General features: G+C 41.5%; 1 protein-coding gene across 2 annotated transcripts in view; it reads left to right on the forward strand.

The window, feature by feature from the left end:
- The window catches only part of AKT1 (AKT serine/threonine kinase 1), a 77,636-nt gene that overhangs the window by 22,936 nt on the left and 27,572 nt on the right, over positions 1-27,128 (forward strand). For both annotated transcript variants that reach the window (XM_085061212.1, XM_085061213.1), the window contains exons 3-5: positions 16,037-16,165; positions 22,852-22,963; positions 25,693-25,840. In XM_085061212.1, coding sequence (XP_084917338.1) covers positions 16,037-16,165; positions 22,852-22,963; positions 25,693-25,840 — 389 coding nt within the window. The remainder of the gene's footprint in view (positions 1-16,036; positions 16,166-22,851; positions 22,964-25,692; positions 25,841-27,128) is intronic.

Consider the following 27,128-nt stretch of genomic DNA (forward strand, 5'->3'; position numbering starts at 1 on the left):
ATAGTGGTGGCTATTTTGAAAATTGTTTTCTTTGTTCAGGTTTGGACTTCTAAATGCAAACAGTGCTTACATCTGATACCCTTTTCCATTTTTCTTGTACTGGAAATGCTATTGCTAAAAGGCACATGCATTCCCTATTCCTTGTGGCCCAGGGGAGCTAGGTAGGTCAGTCAAACTGAAGGCAGAGCATCTAGGAGCTGAAGTCTGGTGTATGAGGGTAGTGTCCTGGAACTGAGAATCGAAGCCAGTCTTCCCCTGCCTTGCCACAAACTTCCTCCTTATACAATCACCTCGGATAGGGTTATTTTCTCTCTCTGTGCCCCAGTTCCCTATCTGTAACGTGGTGATAACAGCACTTCCTTACTTTGCAGGGATGTTGTGAGGACAAGTGCAGCTCAAGCTATGGGGCTCTGGGATACTGTGATAACTGGGAGCACAGATGGAAGAAGAGAAATGTTCCACATACAAGCTTCCTGTTCTTTGAGCCCAGTAGTGGACTATGGCTCTGATGTGAGTGTGGCTTCCACTGAAGTCATGGCTTGACTGGTGCCACATCTTTCCCCCGAAGGTCTCCTTGCTCACTCCTGTGTGCCTTCAGGGAAAGCACTTAAGGTCCTTCTGATTGGGTCCTTGGCTGCAGGCTCTGTGAGCCCAAGAGCCTGGGTGAGTCTTGCTGTCTGTTTCCCAACCTGGCCTGCTCACAGTTACTGGACGGAGTGTGTGCTTCTGGCACCAGCCTCCCGGGGCATTTCACAGACTAACTCACACCCTGTGGAAGGAGTTAAAAACACGTATGAATGGATTTTCACTTGCGAAATCCAAATGACTGTGGCAGTTACTCTGAGCAAGCCCTGGACTGCAGTGTGACCAGAAGAAAGCAATTGTCCCTGACATAACTGGTTAAATTTCACAGAAACCACATCCTTTGTGTTGCCACTGACAACATAACATTCCTTAATGTTTGATTTCAAGTGGAGCTTTATTACCCAGCTGTATATGCAAACATACTTTCTTCTGAAGAATTTCTGTCCAGAGTCACCACAGAGTAAAACCTCTTTCCATTTAAATGTGGACTTCACAGTCTTGTTTATATATAGTACAAGCAGGTAAGAGACAGGAAGCCTATCTGCTTAACATGTACGTTGTCACATGTCTGAAGGGAAGGCTGCAGTGAGTTGAGTATTTGTTCAGTCGAACCTCTCCCGTGCAAATAGGTTGGGGTTTGGGAGCTTTTTGGGCCAGGGGGTAGGAGCATATTTCATTTATTGCTTGCTCCTTGGAACATGTGGCTCATGTCATCTTTCTTGTTCACCTGCTTTGATAAATTCTATATTTAGTTGTCCCTGCCCATCCACTTGAACGGGACAAAAATAACTTCAGTGTAATCCATCCTCTCTGGCCTTTCCTCTCCACCCCTTCCCTCCCCTTTCCTTTCCTTTCCTGCTGCTAGGTTTAGGGCATTCAGTTATTTGGGAAGTGGTGTTTGTTTTGCTTTGTTTCCTTACAAGTAGGGTTGGAGGGCAGGAGAAAACATTTATACTCTGGCATAAAATTGTTGTGAAGAGTATGCAAACTGTCAGAAACACTTCCTCCTCTCTTACAACATTTGCTGAGGGGTCAGAGTGTGTGCAGAGTGTGTGGAGGGAGGTGGAGCAGAGAGGTTGGGAAATGACTTGCATGTGGCATACATCTGTCTGACAAAAAGCCAACCGTGCCAGGGGATAAATGGACAAACAAATAGTGTTTCAGCTCTGAACTCAGAGGTTGAACTTAAAGTTTGCCCAGGATCACCTCTTCAGATAAGTTTTCAGTGGACCTTGACTTGTGTTGTGCAAACACATAGTAGCTAGCACAGAGGAGTCTGTCCTCTTAAACCTCTGCCTGTGAGAGGATCTGGGCACAGACTGTGGTTTGCATGGCTTCTCCTGTGTCCCAAAATGGGCATATATATTTAAAAATAAAAAAATACGTATATTTGTGTGTGTGTGTATGTATGTGTGCATATATACATTTGGGTGCGTGTGTATGTGTGTGTGCATATATACATTGTCTAAAACGGATCAACACTGCCCTAAACCCCCAGGAGTATTTTAAGCCTTAACCCCTTGCCTTTAGTATAAATTAAGCATGAAATTAGTAGCATTTATGTTCGGCTGTGGATGCTGGCTATTTTTGGATTGGTTAAAGAATGTCCACTGAACTTACCAAAACGCTTGCTGTCTATGTTATCTGAAATATTATTGTCTTCCACTATTAAGCTGATAGGAATTTAAGGGAAACAGTATTGTTTTGGTGAAACTGCTCTGAAATACAGCCTGCCAAGTTCTTGTATCTTGAACTGAGTGTTGGGTATGTTGTTGTTCCTGACAGACACGTTGTCTGGAGATGTAGGGGGACTGATTGTTCCGACAAAAAATGTTGCTTTTTGTAACTTAAGTGTTTTTTTGAGTAAAGATGTTAAAGAGGGTGATGAGGAGCAGAAAGATTGAGGGGAAAACCCTTTAATTGATGCCCAATAAAATTCAAGTTGTTTCTTCATTAAATTTTTCATTTCACTATCTGTTTTTCAAAAGAAACTGAGAATTTTTCTTTTTGCTTATTTTTGCATTCATAGAATTACTACAGGACAGAAGGAAGGATCTGGTTTTGAAAATTGGTCACAGTTTTAAAGATTAAAATTCGTTGTTTTTCCTCCTCTTGCCTGTGTGCCAATAAAAGCCCAAGCCATGTGGCAGTGCAGCCCCATTTTGACTTGCACCCTGAGTGATGCAGGTATGAAGGACAGCTAATTGAAGGACACTGCTCCTGTAGGGTCTTCTGTGGTGTGAACTGTGTTGGGCAGCACAGTGGAACCACTTACCAGACCTGGCTTGTGCTTAGCCAAAATGCTGGTTTGAACCTCCACGCTGTGAATTTGTAACAGTGCTCGCTACCAGAGCCCAGAGGTGTCTGGTTGCCTTGGCCCCTCTGCTCAGTCCTGCTTTCAAAGCAAAGGGCACTTTAGTTTCTAGGAATGTTAATTCCTTACTTTGCAAGCACAAATACGCTCTCTGGGTGTTTGCAAAGGAGTGGGCCTCGATTGTAGAGCTTACGCTCCCAGGCACGGTGTAATCCTGTTAGGAGGCTGGGCTGCTGCGATGGTCCTGGGCAGGCAGTGCTGCCTCGCAGGCATCTGCTTCTCTGCTGATTGAGTCAAGTCAATGTCCTCGAAACTGTAATTTACACTGTAATGATGGATTACACTTGTCATGCTTTACAGAATTCTGTGCTGTGTGTTTAATAAAAGAAAACGCTTTCTAATGCTTATTATTTCTGAAGTCCAATACGTCTGAACTAAAGCTCAGTGTATGCAAGGCAAACTATGCTTTAATTTTACAATTGTCTGATGGGACTTTGCGATTTATTTGTTGTTACTTCCTTAATGATGTTGCAGTCAGAGGCACTGTTTTGCTAAATGTTGTGTAAAAAGTAAATTGTAGCACAGCAGATGTTGGTATTTGGATGGATGTCGGTGCAATGGGGGGACAGCAACAGTCATCTCTGTCAGCTGTCTTCAGGCTCGGCAGGCCTGCTGCGTGGTTACTTTGGTGTGTAAAAACAGCTCGTTTTGCAACTGGGAAGTTTGGCATTACATTTGGCACTGAGCCATGTAGCTGGGTTAACACAAGTGTTTATCCAGTGATTTTCTCAAAATTGTTAAGTTGGAGAGAATGTTTATTAAACTTCAGTACAAAGGAAGGGGGAATATGGCTGGATCTCTTCTTTCTAAAAGGCTTTGATGTTTATAATCCTAAACTCCATTTAAAAAAAAAAAATTATTTCCCTCATCCCTGTCTTTTTTGCTTTTTCATCATCATCCTTTTTCCACCTTACTGTTTACAGTTTCCTTTTTAAAGATCAAGACATGGAAGCATACCTAATGAAATTCCATAACCGCCTTTCTCTTCATACTGTGTGCTGTCATGAATTAGGTGCAAAGAACGGAAGACTGCAAATGAAGCTTTTTAATTGCCACCACCCAAAACCTGGTAGAAATTCCAACTGCAACATGCAGCGGGAACCTGCTTGTATGTCTGTCCACAGAGCAGTTGATTTCTGTATGATCAATTACTGTAAATTTTACCTTTGGGTTAAGTACAAGAATCCTTGCAGGCCGTCAAGAATTTTTCGTAGACCTTTTGCAAATACTGGATGAATTTTTTTATGGAAGTAGCAATTTAGACTTCATTTTCAGTAAGGACAGGCAGGAGAATGTGGTCATTTTGCAGAGCAGCAGTTTCAATTAGATTTTATACCTGAAATTTGGAACCTGTTGATTTAATGTTCATTGGGAAACTATCAGAAAGGATTAATTTCTCAAAAACATTTTAATCTTGTACTGTACCTGTGATTAAATGACTAGATGTCTTCATTGCTTAAAAAGGCTCCCATTTCTTTTGGAAATGGGAAAATTATTAAACTAGGAAATTCGGATTCTCTGATGAGGGGAAGAAAAGTGTATAGAAAAACATTTTCTCAAACCAGAGACAGTGATCCAGTAGTGGACTTACGCTTAATCTTGTCGTTGAGCTGCAATTTTACCACCAGTATAATGCCAGGACAGTAATTTTCATTTGGGTCCTTTGTTCTCGCTCTCTTTTTCTTTTTTCTTTTTTTTTTTTTTCTAAAGAAGAGGATGTTACCTGCACTGTCCAATTTCTGTGGCCAAATGTGTCTTTGTTTAGAAAACCATAATTTGCAATAAGTCTGCCCAGCAAGGTTCATTTAGTGTGTGATGGATACAGGAAAATTGCAAGTGTTTAGTGACTGCTTTTTGGAAACATTTTTGTCTCTTAGTTTGATACTCAGGCTGTAATCCAGAAGTTAAAAAGGCTTTCTCACTGGGTATGGGGAAGTAAATGTGCAAAAGCATTAACAGGGGAATAATCTAAACCTTATAGCTTCCCCAGACCAGAGGCTGGTACAGTCTTTGTCACCAGTGTGACACTTAAAGATTTTACTGAGAGTGTTGGCTGTGCCTGTGAAGGAGCAGGGTCAGTGCAGAGATCCTGTGCTCACAGCCAGGCTTCACCTTAGCTCTGTAGCACACCTCCATGTCTGTGTGTATCTAAAGGATATAGCTTTGATAATTAAACTTTCTGGATTTGGCTGCATGTCAAGAACAAAGTCCTGAGTGTAGAGCATACTCTCCCCATGGACTGGGCACCTGCACTTCCAGCTGCTTGCTTTGGTGCTGGGACAGGAGCAGGAGAGGACTGATGATGGCCCCAGGCACAGCTGGCATGGCCTGGGGTAGGGGTCAGGCTGCCACCCCTCCCTGCCATGCCTGTGCTCTCAGCCCAGCCAGCACCTTCCCTTCTGCCCATCAGAGACTCAGCTTGTCCCTCTGTCAGCCCTGCTCTGGTGCAGCAGACTCCAGCCAGAACTGTAGCCACATCTTAACTCACGTCTAGCACACTTGTCCCCCTCCTAAAGATGCCTCTATCCTGCCCCTTTCTCCTCTTGCTCTCCTCCCACCTTGCAGGCAGCAGCAGGGTTTGCAGGGTGGCCTTGCTTGGCTTGACCGCTGGAGTGGCAGAGGAGCCCCCAGCAGCTGCTGCGTGAGCTGGAAGCATCAGCCCAGGGAGCAGCGGCAGGAAATGCTATAGAACAGAGAGTGTGCAGGGTTTGCATGCAGGCTTTTCTGAACGTGTGCTTGCACCTTCCTTGCCAGAAGTCCCTGAGGCACGAGCATAACCCCAGATGGCCTTCAGGAATGTTACCCCAGGTGACCTTCTCAGGCTTTTTCTCTCTTGTTAAAAAAAAAAAACAAACAAGAAAAAGCAAAAAGCTGTCATATGAATTTAAAGCTTTATTTGTGGTTTTCTGGTGTTCTCAGACTTAAAATGTGGGAATCTGACTTTCTTGGATAGCTGTTGTAGTTGTTGCAAGTTCTGCACCTGATGGGCAGCTGTAACAGGGTTAGGCAAGGGATGTGTTCTGGAGCTTGTTTTACTTCTGTTCTTCAGGGACACCCTAGTGAGAGTGGAGAGGTAGACCTGCAGAGAGTGGACTGTGCTCAGTTACAGGATGGGGCTTTCAGGATTCGGGTGGGTGAAGGAATGAGTGTGGTGAGGAGCAGTGATGTGGTGTGCTGTGCTCAGAAAACCAGGTGTGGAGGACAGGTGGGGCTGATGCAGCAGTCCCTGACCTCAGAAGATCCAGTGAGGCAAGTGGCAGATTTGATGCCACAGAAACTGGTGTGAGTTTAGGGCAGGCTGGGGGTAGGAGGTGATACTTGTTTTTCCCCTGCTAATAGGATCAGTTTGAATAGAGAAGATTGGAATTTTTGCCATGTCTCCTGAAAACAAAAGTATGGGGCATTGCAGACTGGAAAGTGTAATTCAAGCTCCCATCTTCTGTGTCCATCTGCTTCCCACTTCTGTGTGGGATATACCATTCATTTTTTATGCTATTTTTAAAATAAAAAGTGACTTTAGTGTAGCAAGATGCTGTTGGCAACAAGAAAATTAATTTATGGTAGCAGTGTTAAGGTAGGTGGGTCTCTATTTCATTCCTCCTCGTGTAAGAAACAGATCTTCATGAGTCTGAAATGCATCTCTCCTAGATCTAGGAGCTGTTAGGGAGAAGTATAATGAGCTTAGTGTGATAGATAACTTCGGAGTTCAAAATGTATTTGTGATTATATGTATGTATTTTTAGTTGTATTTTAGATGTGTTTCAGTATTATAGGGTTAAATTGTGATACCACTGAAATCCAGCAGGAATTTTGCTGTTCGTTTATATTAAGACCCAACATTTTTACTGTTTTATTATAGAAATAAATGAATTGTAATAATGTGTCTGACTGAGCTTGTGGCCCTGTTGAGGCAGCAGTGTGGGTTGTGCTCTGCTTCACGGTGACGACACTCCTCAATGCAAGGCACAGAAATCCTTGGCAGAGTTTCTTACGGCTGTGTTACTCGGCTGAGCTTAGCACAGAGCTGCAGTGGCAGTTCTGCTCTTACGCTACTCAGCGGTGAAGTTGCTTTAATAAATTCTCAGTATGCAATTAAGTTACTTTGCAAAATTCCTCCTAAGTGAGGCAGCACTCCTGTTATCTGGAGGAGATTTTCATTGCTGAGTTTGGGATAGTGACTCAGTAAAACTTATCTGTGGAATACTAAATTTGGATGTGTAACCAGGAGGTTGCCATGATAACAAATACTAGAACTTGCTTTCTGGGAAGTGCTTCTAATTTTTCCATTGATGGCCATTAAATGCCTCAAGATAAATGAAATTTTTTATTAGAACTAACACGGTCTCCTTGTGCTCCTCCAGGATTTTGTAGACTTGCTAGTGACAAAATTTTTTAATTAAAAATTAAAAAATCCAAATTAACCGCAGCCATATAAAGATACCATCTCTTTTTTAATGTTTCTTATTTTTTCCATTGAAATGTTTAGTTAAGTTAGCTTTCATTCATCTTTCTATGAAATATTTACCCCGTAATTGTTTGTATAAACATGTTTAAAATTCTACATTGATTTTATTTTCTTGGCACTTTCAAGAAATTTCCTGATGCACAGCATGATCACACAATTACTGGTAGAGCTTTTATTGTAAGTGGCTGAAAACAACTCTGTGCATTTATGTTGAAAATTAGAACTCAAACCCAGAAGCTAAAGGATAACAATACGATGTGTTAATTTCTTACTCTCCATAAATTGCTTATTTATTAAAGTCCATGTTCTGCAGCTTAGTTTTTACAAAGAGAGCATTTTTCCCCCTTTTCAAACTGCCTCTGAAGTTGGTCCATATCATCTGTTTTAGAAACGCTGCTGTCTCCATAAATCTTCCCTAACGTCCTTTAGCCTTTTTTTTCCTCCATTTCTTTACAATTCCCCGAGGTTTTGATTTGCTTTGTGAATGACACAATGATGTGGTAATGGGAGCCTAGAAGAGCGAGCCAGGGACTCAAGGAGTCCTTGCTGCGGATGTTTTCTGTTTTCTTCTTCCTGCTTCTGTTTTCTTCTTCCTGCTTTTTTCCCTCCCCTGCTCTTGCTTTCCCATGGGCACCCGCCTCTCGAGCGACCAGGTCATCTCTCAGCCTCACCAGCTTTGGGATTTTAATGAGGAAGCTCTGCTGAGTACTTTTCAGGTTTAATGTTCAGAAAGCAAATAAATGCATCATAAAAATTGCTCTTGCCCGAGTTTTTGACTCACCTAATCTTTTTTTAATGGGGTAGAGGGAAGGGACCTAAAATAATTTTTAATCAATAACGATGCTTTTCCTGAACATCCCCTATGTTTAGGCAGCTTGAGGAATACAAGTTAAAAGACTGTGACTTCAGTCGTAGCTTGTTCTGGACGAGCTTTGTTTTGTGTGTGCTTTTTTGCTTTGTCCCCTCACACACTCTTGACAGTCTCTAGATGGGATTTACTGAAGAACAAAAATGGGTTTGTGAGATTCAAATCAGGCATGTGTTCAGATAAGCACAAGAGTCATGGCTAAGGATTCTTAGGTGAAGAGGTAAAATAATTCAATCAGCTTTCAGATGCTGTCTAGAAAAGCCCATCCTTGTTCAAATACACCAGGGTGTGGTGTGTTTGGTGGTTTTGGTTTAGTTTTTATTTTTCTTTGTATTTGTAGTAGACATAAAATCGTTGCAGGACTAAGTCACACTGTTTTTATAAGTACATGGGGTGTATTTAAGAGCCTGGTTTGCAGAAATATATTGACTGTATTCAGATTGAGCGTGAGGAATAGTTGTAGTTACCCCCTTCCTCTAAGGGAAGATATTTAAAAACTTGCAGAGGCTTATTAGCTTAAGTGCCTTGTTAGCTGCTTGTGCTATTTTCCATCATAGTGTCAAGGTAAAAATTACTTGGGGAGAAATAATTGTTCTAAGTATGCTTAATTCAGTTCAGTGAATCTGACACCTCCTCTGTCATTTTTATTTATTTATAAAAATGAGAGAGAGTTGGGCACCTGTCAAAAGCAGAGAAATGCATGACGGTGCTTACTGTTTACAGGACTGTTTTATTTTGTTAAAATGCTGTAGCTGCATGCAAGTTTATTGCAGAAAAGATTTCTCTAACTGTGTTGGACACCTCATGGTAGTTTTAAGTCCTTTTGCTCACACCATGAGGTAGTGAAGATGCAATTCACTCTGAGATTGTTTTCAGTATAGCTTAAGAAATCACTTTATATTTTCCTGTAATTTATGTAGCTATCCTTAAAACTGCTGTTTTTAATGAAATTTCATTTACATCTTCTCCCACTGGAGACGGCTGTAGGTTAGGACTAGCCTGACTAAGCTGTGCCAAAGGTAGGAGTAAGGAGTTTTTTACATGCTGATTAATTCTCTTTTGCTCCTTTGGGAATATCTGGTATTGCTTAAATTGATTGCCGTAAGCAATATGGCAACATTTTTGACCTTCTAAACTGAAATTCAGCAAAAAAAAAATTAAAAAAATAAACCTCCATGTTTCAGTTTTACATAACTATACAGTTGAAATTCAGTGGTAAAAAATACAGAGGTGTCATCTTCTGCAGCAGTAGTGTTGGCTGGTGATGTCAAACCCTTTGGCAGAGATGGAATCTGAAAACGTGGTAGTTGTCCATCCCCTGCATAGAGAAAGTATTGGGTGAGAATCTGTTTTTCTTTTTGTGTAATCTGACTTCTCATCTCTCCCATGGCCAGCTTTGTGAATCAGAGCACCCGTTGCCTTCCTTAGGTGTTTCCCACCTGCACTGTTGTGTAACTAAGGACAGGGGCAGCTTCCAGTACGTTTGCTTTTCTACATAGCTTTGTGGGAAGCCCTAAGCCGAGGCTGTGTGCTGCTTTCTGAAGTTAATTTACAGATGTGGGGTGCCAGGTGACCAGGAGTTGTCGTCCCGCGGCTCCCTTTGTTGCTCGAAGGCCAGACGGCTCATCCGTCACCCTTCACCCCATCTCCCCTCTCCCTCCCTCTCCCTCCCCATATTCCCCCAAGATATGATAATGAAGCAGGTGCCTTGCATTGCAGCTCTCCCTGAGCGTGAGAAACGGCAGGAGGTTTAGAAAAGCTAAACCCAAGGAGGAGGAGGCACTTCTGAACCTGTTGGCAGTCACGTCAGTCACGGCCACGCACCGCACAGCCGTCCCGCTGCCCACGGGGGAAGAAAGTGGGGAGCCGATCTGTCGTGCCCCAGATCAGCCCGTCGGGACTGTGGGACCCCGCGTTGGGGCCGAGCCAGGCAAGGAAGAGCCGGGCTGTGCAGCGCTGGCCAAGCCGAGCAGTGCTGGCCACGCACGGAGGAGCCGAGCTGTTCCTGCGGCGCTGGCCTGGCGCGGTGGCCGTGGGCTGTGCATGACCTCCCCACGGGGAGCAGCCCCGGCGGCAAGCCCGGCCACCTCATTGAGATTCCAGGCACAGGCAGCGCCTCTGCAGCTGTACGCTGGAGGCGGTGGCCGAGGAGGCATCCAGAGAGGGGCCCAAAAAAAACCATCAAAGAACCGGCCCCTTCGCTGCGCCTCTCAATAGGCAGGCAAACCAGAGGTCCTCCTCTCTCCGCCAGCGTGTTGGGAAAGACATTAACATAACCTCTTTTTTTCCCTTTATTTTTGATTTCCCCAAGCTACCGAAAATCTACTGTGTTTAAATGTCTCGTTCTGACAGTTTGCTGAGGGGAGTGAAGAGTGGTGCACCAGCCTGGTGGGTGTCTGCGCAGCTATTTTTATAAAAAACAAAACATACTTGAGCTGAGAGTTTTCATTCGGGTCACCCTAGACTTAATTGTTTGGTGTCAGGTCGTTAAGATCCAGAATTAGCTCCCTGCACTTGGAAAGGGTTTGCTTCCGAGTGCTTTAGAAATGCAAAGGCAAGTTTTCAAGCCCTGCTTTCTCTTTCCAAATCTGTTTTGATTTCAGCTCGTTTTGAAGCGAGTGGACACTTACCCAATTTACTCAAGCATTAAAAACTAACTTCAAATCCCCATCCCACTCCTCAGCGCGAACGAGGTGGCAGCTCCTGAAAGCTTCACGTCTTTAAGGAAATTGGCATCTGTTTTCCGAGCCCTGATTAGGCCGACAGGATGCAGACCACTTCTCATGGCCATTGAGGCTCAGCAATGAGTCATTCCGCCTTTGACGGGTGGCACATTAGCGCTGCGATTGGCATAACTTTCATGTTCCCTCGGACAGGAACTGGGGCTCTACAAGCAGGGAGTGCCGTACATCATCAGAGCGTGTGGGAATGTAGAGAAGGCTTGCATAACTCGAAAGCTCTAATTTTTTGAGTGTTAAGCTTAAATGCAATTAAAGGTGCTACTTGTGATGCTCAGAGCAGAAAGTCTAATGCATTATTTATCCGCAGATTTGTGGTAGCCACTTGACTGCATTTCATATAACTGAGACCTTGTTTTCAGTCAGTGCTGCTGGGCTTGTTACTTGGTTACTTTGGGCCATAAGAAAGTTAATAGTTGGTCCAGTGCTTTTGTAAATATCAAGGGTAGCATTGGGTACTGACTTGGTTAACCTAATGGGTTTTTTTTTTTTCAAACCATTGGTATGTATGAGTTGATTAAAAAAAAAGCAGAGGCTTCTTAAATATAGTCTGTTCTGAATTAAAGGGTGTGGTGTTGGCTTTGAATGAGCTTGATGCAGCAACAAGCATGCAGCAGTTGGTAAATAAAGATGGATTTTCTTTTGTTCTGCTGGTGCTTGCTGCTCATTATTCTCCACTTACCCCGTGAGCTTCCCAGGGAGTGGCAGCTGTTTCTGATGTTAGACACTCTATCAGTGGTAGACAGCTCCAGATTCGGTGAGATACTGTTGTGGGGAGGAGAGGAAAATAATCTAACCTTGCATTATTGTAAATCCTCAGTAGAATTAACTTTTCATGAACCAAAGGAGTTTTGTGTTTAACTTTTTCTGAAATATTCAGGCATAAGTGTGCTTTGCAGTATGTGTTACAGCGAAAAAGCTTTTCTGGCATGAGATGGATTTACATTCTAAGTGTGTGTTAAGTATTTTAATGTGCAGTGTGTGGGGGCAGACACAAGGCAATAAAGGGAAATCAGTCTATAACAATCTTTGTGTATGTTTCCAGATATATACAGTTTGGGAATCTTTGCAATTTGGAAATTGCTTGGAGTAAACAGAATGGTACATAAAGATTTTAAATAATAAAGCTAGCAAACTACAGAAGAGTCTATTTGGTTCCAGGATTTTATATGTAGGATTTATAACCCATGCTTTTGCTTTCCTGTCTCTGCAGTGTTAGCATTCTGTTACTGAAAACAAAGAAGGCTCTGCCAGGGCATTACACAAGCAATGAATCACAGAGGAAAAAATGTTTTGCTTTGTAAATTGTTCACTTCTCCATGGTGGATCATTATTTTTTTTTTTTTTAGTGTTGTCTGATAGAATTTGCCACACATGCTTGCATTTACTGTACTCGGTACGATTCTTTCTAGTGTGACTACATAACTGCTAATATTAGTGACTTCAAGTAACTTCTTGTGATTCTTAAAAACAAAACCGCAACAGGGACAAAGAACACAGGGCAAAAATTGAAACAGCTCAGTTCACTCTTCAGGCATGACAGCTTGCTGAGTATATTGGAGGAAGGAAAAGGTGTTGATATTTTTCAGACAGCTTTGTCCCAGCAGTTCCACATAATTATTTTTTTGTCTGTATTGACAAACTCTGTTTCTGCCTCCAGTATTCAGATTTGCTGTCACCTTTTGATGCGGTCCTCATGGGCTGTAGGCCTTTTATAGTCTTTTAGGTAATCATAAAATATAAATTTGTTTCTTAAGAGTACACACTTTGTACATCTTTTGGAGGACTGTTGGTGAATCTATGTGTCCGAGCTTCTGCAGAGGAGCGATAGCTTGCTTAGGCTTGAATGTAAAATTATACTTGGAGATCATCTGTTTGGGAAGTCACACACCAGGCAGTGTCTTGCCACTTTTTTGCAGGATGCAGAAGTACAACCTCAGTGTGTTACATAATAAAAATTTATACCACAGATGCTGCACTGTGCCTCATACTCTCCTTGGCAAGAACAATAATCAATAATACGTCGATTTGCTGTATTACAGTATTCATTAAGCTCCAGGCATATGGAATAAATTTTAAATAAAATCATACTACTTATTTGCAAATTAAAAAGGTGGATCAGGAACCAGAATCAGCTAAAGCAGTGCTTAAAGGAAGATCCAAGTAGAATGATCCCTGCAGAAGCCTGGTGGTAATGAAATCCTTGATTTTTCACACAGAAAGAGTGAGTGTGGAGGAGGATGCTATATATGTATGGAATGCACCATTTTAAAGACTGTGTGATTAATCCTGTTAGAGGATGTGTTTCTAACAGAGAAGCAGATCGGTGGGATAAAGCTGTAAGAAAGTATGAGAGCCAAACATAAGCATCTAATCTAAGAGAAAGTCTCCTGTGACAGTACAGTGTAATTTTGTGTAAAATTATGTATACATCACTGAAAAGAACCAGATAATAATTTCAGAATCTGCAAAAAATAAATGTCCTCTCAGTGAATGCCAATGGGGAAGACACGTAGCATGAATCAGGGAGTGAGGCAAGTGGCTCTGTCTTGTCCTTGTTCAGATATTTTTTGTCCCATCCAATTTGGATTTAGTCCTACATGCAAGTATGATAAGGGGTACGTGGTGGTTCTTAGGTCTCCTGAGCGTGCTTTATGCAAGAGAAGAAAATACCAATGAGTCAGGTATGTAGCAGCATGTCCCAAAATCCTGATAGTCTGGGCAACCACCTCCCCAACCTGCTTACCTTGCAAATCTCTAGTCAAGAGCTGGGCTGAGTGTGCCACATACCTTCTTGTCCCTGTAGTCACATCTGTGGTGTAATAGTAATGAGATTGGAGTAATCTCACTGATCTGGGCCGAGTTGAACTGATAATTTGAATGTGAAAGGCTTCATAATCTCCTGCTGATCCCAGAAAGTTTTCAGCATTAATTAAGGTCAGTATTAAAAAGATGATGACAACAAAACCTTCTACATTTACCTCCTCGCTTATAAATGTTAAACCATGACAGGTGAGTTCTTCTGAAATTCTTGGAGTGATGATGACACTTTTGTAAACCCCTTATAGGTTGGTGTAACACTTAGGGCAGTAACAGCTGTCTTTAAAAGAAACACTGAGAAGGTTTGTGCTCCTTTTCCTGTCCTCTTTCTTGCCCCATACCTGTTTCATCAGTTCAAATGGATGTTTTACTGCAGACATGGCCACCGCAAAAGTGGCTTTGTGTGACTCTCTCTAACAATTCAATAGCTCTTAGTTTTTTACTTTAGATTAGAAATTTGGAAGCCCAACAAGGACTAAACAGGTGAAAGCAGCTGCTGGGGGTTGTGCACACCCGTGGCTGTGTGGTGTGGGCATCAGGGTTGCTTCTGCTTCTGTGTGCAGGAGGGAGAAGGATGAGTGTGAACGGAGAAGTGACACAGCTGCTGCCCAAAGCAGGTTGAAACTGCACCACAGACGGAGAGGAGGTCTGTGGGGAGAGGAAGGAGACAAAGCAGCTGTAAGGGAGTTGCTGGGGCAGGGTGCACTTTGCTGGGAGAGAAATCACCAGTGGAGAAAAGCTGAGCAGCAGGAAAGGAGGAGAGTGTGAGCAGAGCCTGGGAGAACAGGAGAGCAGCAGAAGGTTGCCAGAGCCAGAAGATCTGGTGAGCCTTCTCTCACTGTTCTTGGTTGTTAGAAGAGCTTGCCAGCAGATGAACCTGTGGGCACTGGGCACCAGCCACTGCAGGGCAGCATCAGAGGGTGCACAGGCCCTGCTGTGGCAGGCTGGTAAGGAGTTCAGCTCCTCGTGTGCTCCCTTATCCTCTCCCCAGTGTTAAATAAACAAGTGAGAAACCATACAGAAGGGAGGAGGGTATGGTTGATGTGCAGCTGTGGGTGCTTTGTAGTTGACCATTTGCTTTTATAATTTTCAAATCAGTTGTTGGGGTGAGCAGAATTGGAAGAGTGTGACCAGTACTTATAGTTTGTTTAGAATAACACCTTGAATAAGGTTTTTGTGACTCAGTTGAGTAGAAACGTTACTGCAGAACCTTGGAGGACATAGAGGGGCAACTTGGCACCATGAGAAGCTGTTTGAGGTTCTTGAGAGTCTGCCTGAGAAAATAACGATCTGGTCAATATGCAAAAACTTGAGGCATATTGACAGTCATCCAGAAGAGCCGTAGGTGGGATCTCTGTCTTCCTTCCCTGAAGACCAGATGAATAAATCCAGTAAATAACAGGGGGTTTTATTAACTCTTTTCTCTTTATTCTACTGCTGGACATTTTGAATGTGGCAGTAACACAGTCACGCAACTGTCACCTGTGCAGCTTACTCAGCTGAGCAGTAGCATGGTGTGAGCAATGGGTGTTTTCTCAGACAAAGAAAGGTGGCATATCTTTCAGAGTAGATGTTTGTTTTCTACTTTGTGGTGGCTATACATCATCCAGTGTTTTCCCCTTCATATTGTGATATATCATCTTGTGTTTCATGCTTGAGATGCTGTGAGAGGAGTGAGTGATGTTATGTAACATAAGCAGAGAATTATCTTCTTACGGTCTAAAAGTGGCTGTTGGTTTGATAAAGCAGTTGACTAATTAGTAAATTACCCATTGTTGTTTAAAATACTTGCGCTGCAAAATGTAAATGAAAAAAATTTCTCCACTTGTCAGTATGAAAAATGACAATAGCAAAAATAATACATAGGACATCTGCTCTGATTTTTTTAAAATTTAAAATGCATTTAAAGCAGATGTTGCAGAATTTGAATGAAAATCGAAGTAGATGGAAGAACAAAACGTCGCTGTTTACCTTTTATGAAGTCCCATTTTTATGGCTAACATCGCTATCAGTACGTGACTCAGTGCCTGTATTTTTCCACTGTTTGTATCAGACTGAACTGAATGTTCTTAAGACTGCTGCTGTCAGGATGACACGTAGTTTCAATATTAACAGAAATTATTAGTGTGTCAGTATTTTGGGGTGTTTTCTGATGTTCTCTCCCTTTGCCTATCCTCTCTTTCCAGGAGAATACATCAAAACATGGAGGCCACGGTATTTTCTGCTGAAGAACGATGGCACCTTCATTGGCTACAAGGAACGACCGCAGGATGTTGACCAGCGGGAATCACCTTTAAATAACTTCTCAGTAGCTCGTAAGTGCTTTTAGCTGCTCTCTTGTCCGGTTTGGGGGTCAGTGTCTTGTAGTACAGCTGGTAAGCTGCATCAGTAACACTCAGATCTGCCCAGAGTGATGTATCTAAACACTAAGCGTGTTTATTTGAGATCATAAATCCCTCTGTGTTTTTCAGGAATGATGTGATATGGAGGTTTGATGCTCTGCCTCTTTTTTTGCTTAGTTTTCTACTAATTTACCGTTTCTGGTTATCAAATAAAATGGGTTTATTTGTTAATATTTTGTATGTATGTTAATCAGCAAATTGCTTTAAAGTTAACCCAGGTGCATGTCTCAGTACTTGGCAGATAGGCTCAGCCAAAGCATTTCTGCCACCAGATCTGGATTCCAGTGGCATTGACATACATAGGTCAGAGTTATTTAATTGTTAGCATAAGAGAAGGCAGAGTGAGCACAATTTTTAATGAAACAGGCTTCGTTTCTCTTAATTTTGATCACAAAGCCATAGTTCTTCTATCAAAGCCAACAAAAAGGGTTTGGAAATAATAACATCTCCTAACCTCTGCACTTTCTCCTATGCAAACATTTCCGACTTTGCTCAGGTGCTGCAGCACAGGATGTGATAGAAGACTCTGAAGATAATTTCCTTTTCTTGCTCATGTTTTTAACCTTTCGCTGTATACTTCCAGCTTTTATTTTCTCCTGTTCTTAATCTTTCCTGTCTCATGATCTGGCTGTGTCTCGTTCCACCACTTAAAAATAGATCATTGTGGCACCTGTTATTAACAATGATCTGTTCCGTGTTCCTGGTGACTAGTGGAAGCAAAGCTCTGCAGAGAGAAGGGTAGGGGTTTTCCCTCTTCATTACAGGGTAGCTCAAAATACATGGAGTTCACCTGATCATTATGCAGGTATTTATTTTAGAACACCCTGGCCCTGGAAGAGGGCTGGACAGCAGTAGGAATTAATGGAAATGTTCGTTATTTTTCCTCCAGTAGCAGCATATACCTGTGCTGAGTGATAGGAATAAATAATGGAGGTGTTGTTGCCTGGTGCCTCTGTGCAGGATGCCAGGAGTGCTTTGGGGCTTTTTGTCTCGTTTTAGAGAGAGAATTGTCGTAGTGTTTTCATTTCAGTAATGACATGGTACTTTCCTCTTTAGACTGGTATCTTCTTACGGATCAAGAAGGTAAAGCAAAGCAGCAGAAAGCCATTAAATCATAAATTAATTCAGTACTTGGTCTATAGCCAGAGGCTTTTAACAAATGCACTTTCTGGAGGACACTTCCATCCTCTTGCTGCTAACTGCATTATTTGGGCAGCTCAGTGCTAAGGAGTAAAAATGTGTCCATTGCCTTTTCTTTGTCCAAGTTACCTTTAAAATGGGTTAACTTAAATAGGTTTTCACAACAGGAATATGGTGCTTTTTTGGCAGATTGAGCCCATCAGTCTCAGCATTTATAGATAAACAGGTTTGTTACCATGGCATCGGAGCATTGTCGGAGAAGATGCAGAACATGCCTATAGATGAGTTGTAGTCCCTGTAAGAGGCATGGTAGGCTGGGTGGTGGGTGGGAAGATGTTTCTAGCAGTGGCTCTTGCCTGGTATACCAGTGGCAGGTCAGGAAGGCCTTGATGATTGGAGTGGAGCCTCCTTGCTGCAAGTCATTATTGTGGATTTGGGCCCACAGAAACAGCTGTTTCCCCACCAGGATTTAATTTCTCATGTAGGCAATAGCATGCAATGCTGCCAGCACTTCTGTACCTTCTGGGTGCCCTTCACACTTCCACAGATTCACAGAATATTCTGAGTTGGACAGGACCCACAAGGATTATTGAGTCCAACTCTTCAAGTAAATGGCCCATATGGGGATTGAACCCACAAACTTGGTGTTATTAGCACCAAGCTCTAACCAGCTGAGCTAATCTCAGGGATCATATTGTTTGGATGTGTTTTGTACCACGGCCTTTCCCTTTGAACCTGCTTGCCTGATTCTTTCATTTGGGTTAACATGTCAAGTTAGTGCGAGTAAGTTTGAGCTGTCTCTGGAAAAAGGCTCAGGCCAGAGCACAGGCCTGTAGAAGACACCTGCCCCTGAAAGGTGGGGGGAATTTAGATTAAATATTTTGTAAAAATTAATCCTTCTGTTTTCTTTTCCTCCAAGAGACCCTGATAACCCTGACTTTTTTTGTTAATTAGTGAACCAGATTTTTTTTTTTTTTAATGAGATGGCAGGCTGTCTCTGTCAGTCTGCTCTTTGGAAGTGGTCCCATGTTTCTGATTAAAATCTTTACCCTCTTCTGCTGTAAAATAATGTAGGCTTTTTTATCTTTGCAAGTAAAAGGAGGGCTTTTTTAAAAGGGGAATTTTATTACTTGTAGTATAAAATTCCTGTTGAGTGATTTTGTCAACGCATGAGAAGCAGGAAGTAATTAATGAGAAAACAGTGACAGAAGATAACAACTAATGGTTAGCTGTCTTTCCCCTTAACAGGTATGAAGAAAGTATTAGCGATAAATTGTGTGTGATTTCCATGTGCTTAACAGTCTTTTTTTCTATGCTAGCCTTTTCCTTTTGGTCTGTGAGGGTTTTGAAAATACATTTTTGAAAATTGTTTCTAAGCCCCTCTAGCTAAAGAGAGGCTCACTATTTATTTTTAAAATATTTTTCTCCACCTAATTTTCCTTTTAAAATAGCCCTATATCTATGTTTTGTGTGTTTAAGGAGTTTATTTTCTCTGGAATTAGCCTATTGGTGATTTATTTTAAAAAGATCCCAACAACAAGCAAAAACCAAACTCAAAAAAACCCAAAGTAACGCTCCTGAAAGATGGTGTCTGAGTGTTTAACTGAGATTTTTGAGTCTTATTTTTATTTGTGTTCTGTAGTTTACCTCTAATAAGATAGAAGGAATAAAAAAGTCTTTACCTAAAAGTTCTGCTCCAGATCCCCTGCAGATGAATAACCAATAGAGACTGTGTTGTAAATCTGTGAGATAAGTAGCCTTCATACCGATTGTAATCTCGGATTATCATGTATGTCTCCCTATTAGGTTATAAGCCTTTAAAACCATATAGCTGAGAAAAGCAGTATATTGTGAAAACCACATGGAGAGAGAGGCTGTTCCTGTTAGAAAGGGATTATTTCTCCCGGCTGTCAAAAAGGAAGATGAACTGTGGTGGTTTTGTTGTACAACTGAAAACATAATTGCTCAACAATACGACAGCTCCTTTTGGGACAGGACTGTGTGTCTGCAGTCAAGCATTTATCAGAGGGCACGGGATGGCCAGAGCAGTGCTTGGATTTTTTGTCTGCTGTTTGTCTGCCACCTTTGTGCAGGTCTAACTTGGTGCTTCTGGCCCTTTACTTTAGCTATGCTGAGCAGTTCAGAAGTGAATCTATCCAGTGGTGCTAGCAAAAAACAAACACTTCAACGTAATATTCCTGTTTGCCTTTCAAAAGTTTTATTTCTTCATCTTTTTTTTTTCCTCATCTACCTTTTTCCTTTGTTTTTCCCCCCGTTTTCTTTTTTCTTTTCCTCCATACCCTTTCTTAAAGAAACCAAAGCAGGCATGGGAAGGATTCTTCCTTGACATTATTGTTTTAAGCGTGATGTCATTATATAGGGAGCAGAGTTTGACACTTTCATCGAAAGTAATCTGCCTTTTAGCTTAAGTGCTGGGAAAGCAAATATTGTGACATTTTAGAAAGTCACTGGGATAATACTAAGTGTCTTTCAAATACAAAATGGTAATTTACATTTGAATGCCTTGGTGTCTGTTCCTGTTAGGAACAATTTCTCTGTCCTACTTACTTTAAAAGACCAAACGCCACGAAAGAATCAAGAGGTTCTTTAGAGCAATTTAAATAATTTTTAACAGGCTGCTGTTTGTAGTACTTACTCTGTTGCAAATGGGGAATACTTATGTTGGCCTGTTTTACGGGAAAAACTTTCTTCAAAGTGGGTAAGCGACCCTCAGCCTCTATTTGAAATGTGAATGTTTTTATAGCAGGACCCCCAAATGTGCCATAAATCAGACCTAACACTACACAGCATCTGCATCTGTGCTCTGCTGGAGTGGTTGCATTGCAGTACATGATTAGAGAAGGTGAATTTGGTGCTTCTCTAACTTGTCAGCTGCAGTGAAGAGCACACAGTTGGGTTTAAAAGTAAGGAAAAAACTACTGTTTATTCATTTCATTGATAAAATCCATGTGATTGTCATATACGGTGAGAACTAAGTGGTAGTTTCAAACTTTCTAGAACCTATGTGGTACAGCTCTTTGGTAAAACAATTTAAAAGTAAAGCCTTCTGTATTTCTTGATATGTGGTGTTATGATTGAGAAGGGTAATTAGACAGCATATTGTTCACTAAACAAAACAATTCCGTGTGACATACTTGAATTATAGTGGTTATTAACTGACAAATCTCTATTATTCATCTTGCTGTATGCCTTAAAGATTGCTGGATCAGCAAGCTTAACAAATATCAATGGACAGTGCTGATTTAGGGGAAGAGTGACATTTAATTGGTCCTCTTCTATGACAGAAAAAAACCTTGTGTGGTTTATCACGTTGAAATTAAATGGTTAAATTTGAAATTCAGTTGTTAAATTTAGAGTTCATGGCTAGTTTAAATATCAATGCAGCTACTTCAGAATGTGAATCTGAAGTGTTTTTAAAAAGTAAGCAAAACGTCTCTGTTTATTTCTTCATAATGTTGTGCTTTGGGATAAGTATGGGAGAACAGCTCTGGATTAGCACAAGGTTAGGAGATAGCCTGATGTTGTTCTTCAAGTCTTCGGGCAAATTCAGTATATTACAGCAGCATTGTGCAGGCTCCTAGAGGACAACCCCAGCCTAATCTAATCACATTAAGCAGATAAAAGTGGGAGGCAGAACAAACAAACAACAAAAAAAGAAGGGCAGCTACGCTGAGCTGGGCGGTCCGGGCGCAGGAGTGAGATCTTTAGAGCTGAATTTATCAGTACAAGGCTCATGGGGCTGCGCCAGCCCGGGCAGAGTTGTGTTTGGCTTTCTTTGCCATTCTGTGAGAGGACAGAGGGGCTGGAAGGCCAAATGCAGCGCGGCTGCGTCGCTGTGCGGAAGTTGTTTAATCAGGGTGAATGAAGGAGTGCCGTTTATCATGCTAAAGCCTTCGCATGACTCATTAATAAACTTTCTCTTATCTAATTGGAGTGCTTTAGTAGGACGCAGTATAACCTCAGCATGCTATTAAAGAAAAATTATATTTTCATGTCATGAAAAATGCAGAGTTACTAATTGAAAAGCTTATAATTCCAGTAGCAAATGAGGCATGAAATATATTGCCAAAAATACGGCGCCCAAAATCAGTGGCGGTAAATATTTTATCTTGGTGCTAATTAAGAGCTTGAACTTAAAACTGAGCATTCTAAATTTACACAATAATGAAATTAACCTAATGGTACCAGTGTAGCCTTAGTAATGTGTAGTGTTACTCTGGTGGATTCTGTCCTCGACTCGCATGTTGCTGATGGTGGAGGAGGTTCATAGCTCTAGCAGTAAACAGAAATTTTTTTCTTGTCTTCATAGTGCCTTTTTATTTACTTGGAAGTTGATTTAGAGCCTGAAGACCAAATAACAGCAAGCTTGTGGTTTCATTAACTGCAAGGAAAAGAGTTTACTGCAAGAAAAAAAATCCCACAATTATATTTTCTTTCTTTCCCCCTGCTCACTTGGTTTCTTAATTTGACTTCCCTCTAGCAGGAGCTGTTTAATTAATTAAATTTTCTATTAATGTTAATCTAAAAAATGTGGTGTTTTGGCTCCTGTTGTTCTTTCATTGATTTTCTTTTGTTTTTCAGATCTCTGTTAGTAGAGCTAAAGTGTACCCTTTATCAGGTGCATTTTCAGGCCCAAATTTGAAGGATAAACACTCATAACATCCTAAGAAGCTTAAAGTAGTAGATCTGATTTTAAAATAAAAAAAATTACGCTCAGCTCTCGCTAGAGCATTTTGATGAAGGAAGTGGTGGCTTTGCATGTGGCTTTTCTTCTGTAGCCTTTTTAGGTTGTACTTAATCCCTGGCAGTGATGGAAGCTGCTCACTGCATGTCCATGCAGCATCCGACTGCAGCAGCTCTTCCGAAGGCTCTTGGAACAGGGTCTTCTCAGGGGGTGCCTTTGCAGTTTGATGTTCCCTCTAGTGTTTGAGGACTGGAAATGCTGAGTCTAATCTTCATCAGGTTGCTGCAAAATGATCAAAAGCTCTCTTGCAACTCTTTGGAAGCCATGGACAGGGTTTTATTTTGAAAAAGTCAATAGGAGGGAATGCAGGGGCTTGACTTTAGTTTCAGTGGATGTAATTGCTGCATTATCAACTGACTTTGGCCATGTGCTGTGCTCTGGATGACCTTTAGAGTATGGGACCTGAGTCTGAATGGCTTCTGTGTTATCACATCACATTTCTGCTTACCTCTATGGGCAGACCAAATGCGGAGCCTTTCAAAGCAGAATTTGATTTCGGAGCTGCTTAGATGGCTATCTCCCAAGCTATTTATTGGTTTCATCAACACAGTAAATTGTCTCAAGTCTCCTAAAGAAGTACTTACAGAGATTTCTATGGCTGATTAATTGCTACAGTTTGCTAGATAAGAATAAAGACAAATGATTATTTAAACCTGCTTATGTACCATGACTCTTTCTTCCTTGATTGTGGTAGAGTGCCAGCTGATGAAGACAGAGCGACCTAAACCAAACACATTTATCATTAGATGCCTCCAGTGGACCACAGTAATTGAAAGAACATTTCATGTGGAGACTCCAGAGGAGCGGTATGTTTCATTCATATTTAATGCATAAACTCCTTGCAAAAGCAGATGCAAGTGTTCAGCATTAATAGCAAGTCCTTTGCTGAAGCTCTTATTTATCAGATGATGTACATCTGGATTGAAAAGCGACAAATAATTTTTGGGGGCCTCAGTTTTAGTGCATTTTCCAGTATAAAAGGTACCCTAAAGGGGGGTTTCAGAGAGTGGATTTTGAGCAGTGTTTGTGAATGAAGTGTTGCTAGGTTGGGTATCCAAAATGGACAGGTGCAGGTGTGTACCAGCATGCTGGTAGTTATTTCTGGAAATGTAATGTTCATTTCTCACTGGAAATGGTGTGGTATGTAAAATGAAGGGTTTCTGACCTGGGAGTTTCTGGAAGGATGAGCATAAGTGAAATAGAGATTCAAGCAGAGTTGAATTGTATCAAAACACTGACCTTCTAAAGTCTATTTAGACACCCGATTTTTAAAGGAAAAGTTAGTCGTATCATTGCTGATTGCTAATGTTTTATGCAAATTAGATAATAAAGGTGATAGTTATCTGCTGCAGGTGCAGATTTCTGTTTCATCTTTTAGGAAACAAAGCTAAGAGCTGCATCCTGTGCACTCATCATTGGAGAACTGATCTCTTACCTCCAGAGAGAACAGTTTTCCAGCACAGCTATTCTACAACTACCGAGTATTTAAATATTTACTTGCTCTTCAGAAACTGAACTTAAATTATTCCAGTACCATTTCCCTAAGGGACTGGGTACTTAAAAACCCTGGTCCTCCCTAGATACGATACTGGCACATGTTTATATTGAAGACCAATAGATTCTACCTAGTATTACTGCTGCTTTCTTTCATAGCCTTTGCATACACACTGATTTTAAGACAGCTCCTGATTATTGCTTTTGATTCTGTTACAATGATCAGAAGAAAGTTAAGTCAAATTAAAAGCAAAGAAAAATAAACTGGTCCTTGTTTCTTTTAGGAACTTTGTGGTCAGTGACCCTAAAGGGAGTGAATAGCACTTTCCACTTGGGGGAAGATTGTATTTCAGTCTTGTTTTGTTCCCTCCTAGCCAATTAAGTCAGCTTTGTGACACTTCAGGGCTCAGAGTGTTAGTCACCTCTGTTGTGTACTCTTGAGACATAAAAGCTGAGGGTGAAATTCTGTTCTCCCAGAAATCAAAGACACTCACTTCAGGAGGGCCGAGATCTCAACCAAGTCAGTAACAAAAGAGATATGAAGGTCAATATGTCTTTAGCTTTCTCTGTGCCTTTAAAAACCAATGTTTGCTTTTTTGAAAGAGATGGAGAGAGAAAAGTACAGAAGTTCTTTTTGTAATCATTTTGAATATAAAAATATGACTAGTAAATAAGAGAATGTAGTTGTGATGGTGAATGGAGTAGTCTGTGCTGGGAGTATAGGGGAGTGTTCAGAATGTTTGGCATTACCTTGCACAAAGTGGGAAAGACCTTATGTGGTGCAGTTTTGTGTTGGATACTTTTTCCCACTGAGTTTGCTTCCTCTGAGGAATGATCAGCCTCTTTCATATATCACAAACTGAAACTCACATGTTCAGGTATGATTTTAAAAAATCAACAAATTTCATAGCACCAGTGAAAAATTGAACATTGATAAGGATGGCACAGCTGCACTGCAGATTGTGCACAGAGTTGTTCAGCATTGGCTGCTGCTGTTCCTGCTGTAGTAGCAAAATATTTTACCTGAGATGTCCTTAGGAGAAGAGTTTAACCAGTGCCTAGAAAACACCAACTAAGCCACCACATCCTGTTCCCTACATATACAAAAGACAGTAAACATGTTATGTTCAGACAATCCACTGGATGTGTCTGCAGCCTCTCTTAAAGCCTATCCTGAAACCCTGGAAGCCCTTATGAGTTGTATTCTTTATATTCAATAAATTTGCAGTGAAATCAAGTGAAGGCCAAGAACTTTCACTTCAGTAGCTTCCAAAGGTGTGAAATCTCTCAAAGGACACTGGAGTGGAATTGGTCTCCATGGGAGTCAAAGGGGTCACTGTTAGAGCACCCATTGCTGAAACAGCTGTGGAAACTTTATCATAACCAAGACCTGTGCCTAAGATGAAATGTCACTGCTTTTGCTGACATTCTGCTAAAGATTACACAGAAATTGCTGTACTGCTGTCATAATCTTTACAACACAAGAATAACCTAAGTATCCTGGGCTTTAACACCTTCTCCAAGAACATCCTTTGCCACTAAAATTTGGGATGCGTGTGCGAAGGGGTGGCATAGTGTCACCAGGAGCTGGGGACACTATGTGTTTTGGTGCACCATAGAAATGTAGAAGCTGTCTTTAATTGCTTTGTGCTTCATGTAAGCTTTGCATTTTGCTTTTTGGTTTTGGCAAGTCTGTTTTGGTTATGTTAATCTCTGTATCACTAGGTCATACCTTGTTGAGCTGTTGACTGAATGCCCATTAGAAATTCTGTTACCTGAAAAGCCTTGTATTATGTCCTTCATACAATGGGAGGACTTCAGTTTCTCTTGTTTCTAGTACAATTAATAAAGATATCTGTTTAAAAATGCATTTTTACCGTGCTTGAAAATGCACATAATTCATTGTATCTTCCATTGATTCATCAGAGAGCATTAGTGGCTCTGTGTTCCTTGATGGAATACAGATCCTTGGTGATCCTTGCCATGGCAGATGGTAATATAAAGCCACTAGTAATGAATGTCTTTGCCTGTATTTTGCCAGGGAAGAATGGACGAAAGCCATCCAAACAGTAGCAGACAGCCTCAAGAAACAGGAGGAAGAGATGATGGATTTTAGATCTGGCTCTCCCAGTGATAATTCAGGTGCTGAAGAAATGGAAGTTTCTATGACAAAGCCAAAACACAAAGTGGTAAGTGGCACAGCAGGAATAACTGTTTTTCAGGTGTTCTCAAATATAGACAAGAAATAGCCATCAAGCCATGTCTGTTCCCCTAACAATTACATGGTTGGCTGTAGATGCAGCTTCTGGAGGAAACAATTGTCTCAGCTGAGCAGAGCCTGTCTGGGTCTGCCAGAGTTCTGAGTTCACATGTCACAGGATGGCTTTCAAAGCCAGTTCAGGTCTGGGTTTGGTTTGCCTATTTTCCTGTGGTGCAGAGCCTGAAACCAAAGCTCCTGCTGGACCATGTGACTCTCTAAACTCCTTGCAGGCTGGTGCAAAGGTATTCTAGTGGATTTGCAGGATTTAGGGTGGGTCGAGTGCCTTTAAGTACTCTGGATTAAGGGTTTAGTCTAACTCCAGCCACTGAGGTGTCCCTCCATAGTGCTCCTAGAACTTGGTTTTTTGCATCAGGCACAACATAGTCTGAATGCACAGGGCCAGCTCAGCAATGGCCTTCCATGATATGAGTATGTGCCACAGGAGATCTTTGCCCTCTTGAGCTTTCTTACATGTCTGTCTTCAACTTCCCTTCATTTCTTTCTACCCCCTTGTGTTCTTCTGTCTGTATTTGTTTTCCAAAGTGTTGCCACCTGTTCCTGCAAGAGGGATTTGATAGAACCTTCTCCCATGGGAATGCATTGTCTGGATTTTAGGTGGGCACTTCCTTGTGTCCTCATCTTACCATTGTCATCCTCACGGACTTTCATAAGTTTGTTTCAGTTTTGGGAAAACTAATGAAGTTTTTCTATAAAAAGATAGCCATCCTATCTTAGTGTCTTCTCTAAGCTTGTGTGTTACCCTTGTGTCATGTCAGTGCTTTCAGAGTGATGTGGGTGGATACTTTCATGCCACTCTTGAGTCAGAGCTGCCAGTAGGCTTCTGGGCCTTTGGCTGAACAGATCCTGCTCTTGATGAGCAGTCCTTCTTAGAAATGCAAGAACCACCTCATTCATCAAATGGACACATTCTTCTGAAACTGTGACTGTTTTTTCCTGGACATGTTAGTGAAGATAACCAAAATGATTGAGCAGTTCAGCAGAAAATCTGCTCAGCCAGTTCTAGGGGAAGAATATGGAAAAGTTTGCTGTTAGGGGCATCTTCAAACTTTTCCCCAACTGATGCTGCAGCAGCATCTTAACTGTTGCCATGTTGGCAATGGTCATTGATCTGATGGTACAGAGACTCTGCTCAGCCTCCAACACATTCAGATTCCTCCAATGCTTTTCCTCATGGTGAAACAGGTAAGAGCGAATGA

The sequence above is a fragment of the Lichenostomus cassidix genome, chromosome 5 (assembly GCF_008360975.1).
Source record: "Lichenostomus cassidix isolate B80296 chromosome 5, HeHo_3.0, whole genome shotgun sequence".
NCBI lineage: Eukaryota > Metazoa > Chordata > Aves > Passeriformes > Meliphagidae > Lichenostomus > Lichenostomus cassidix.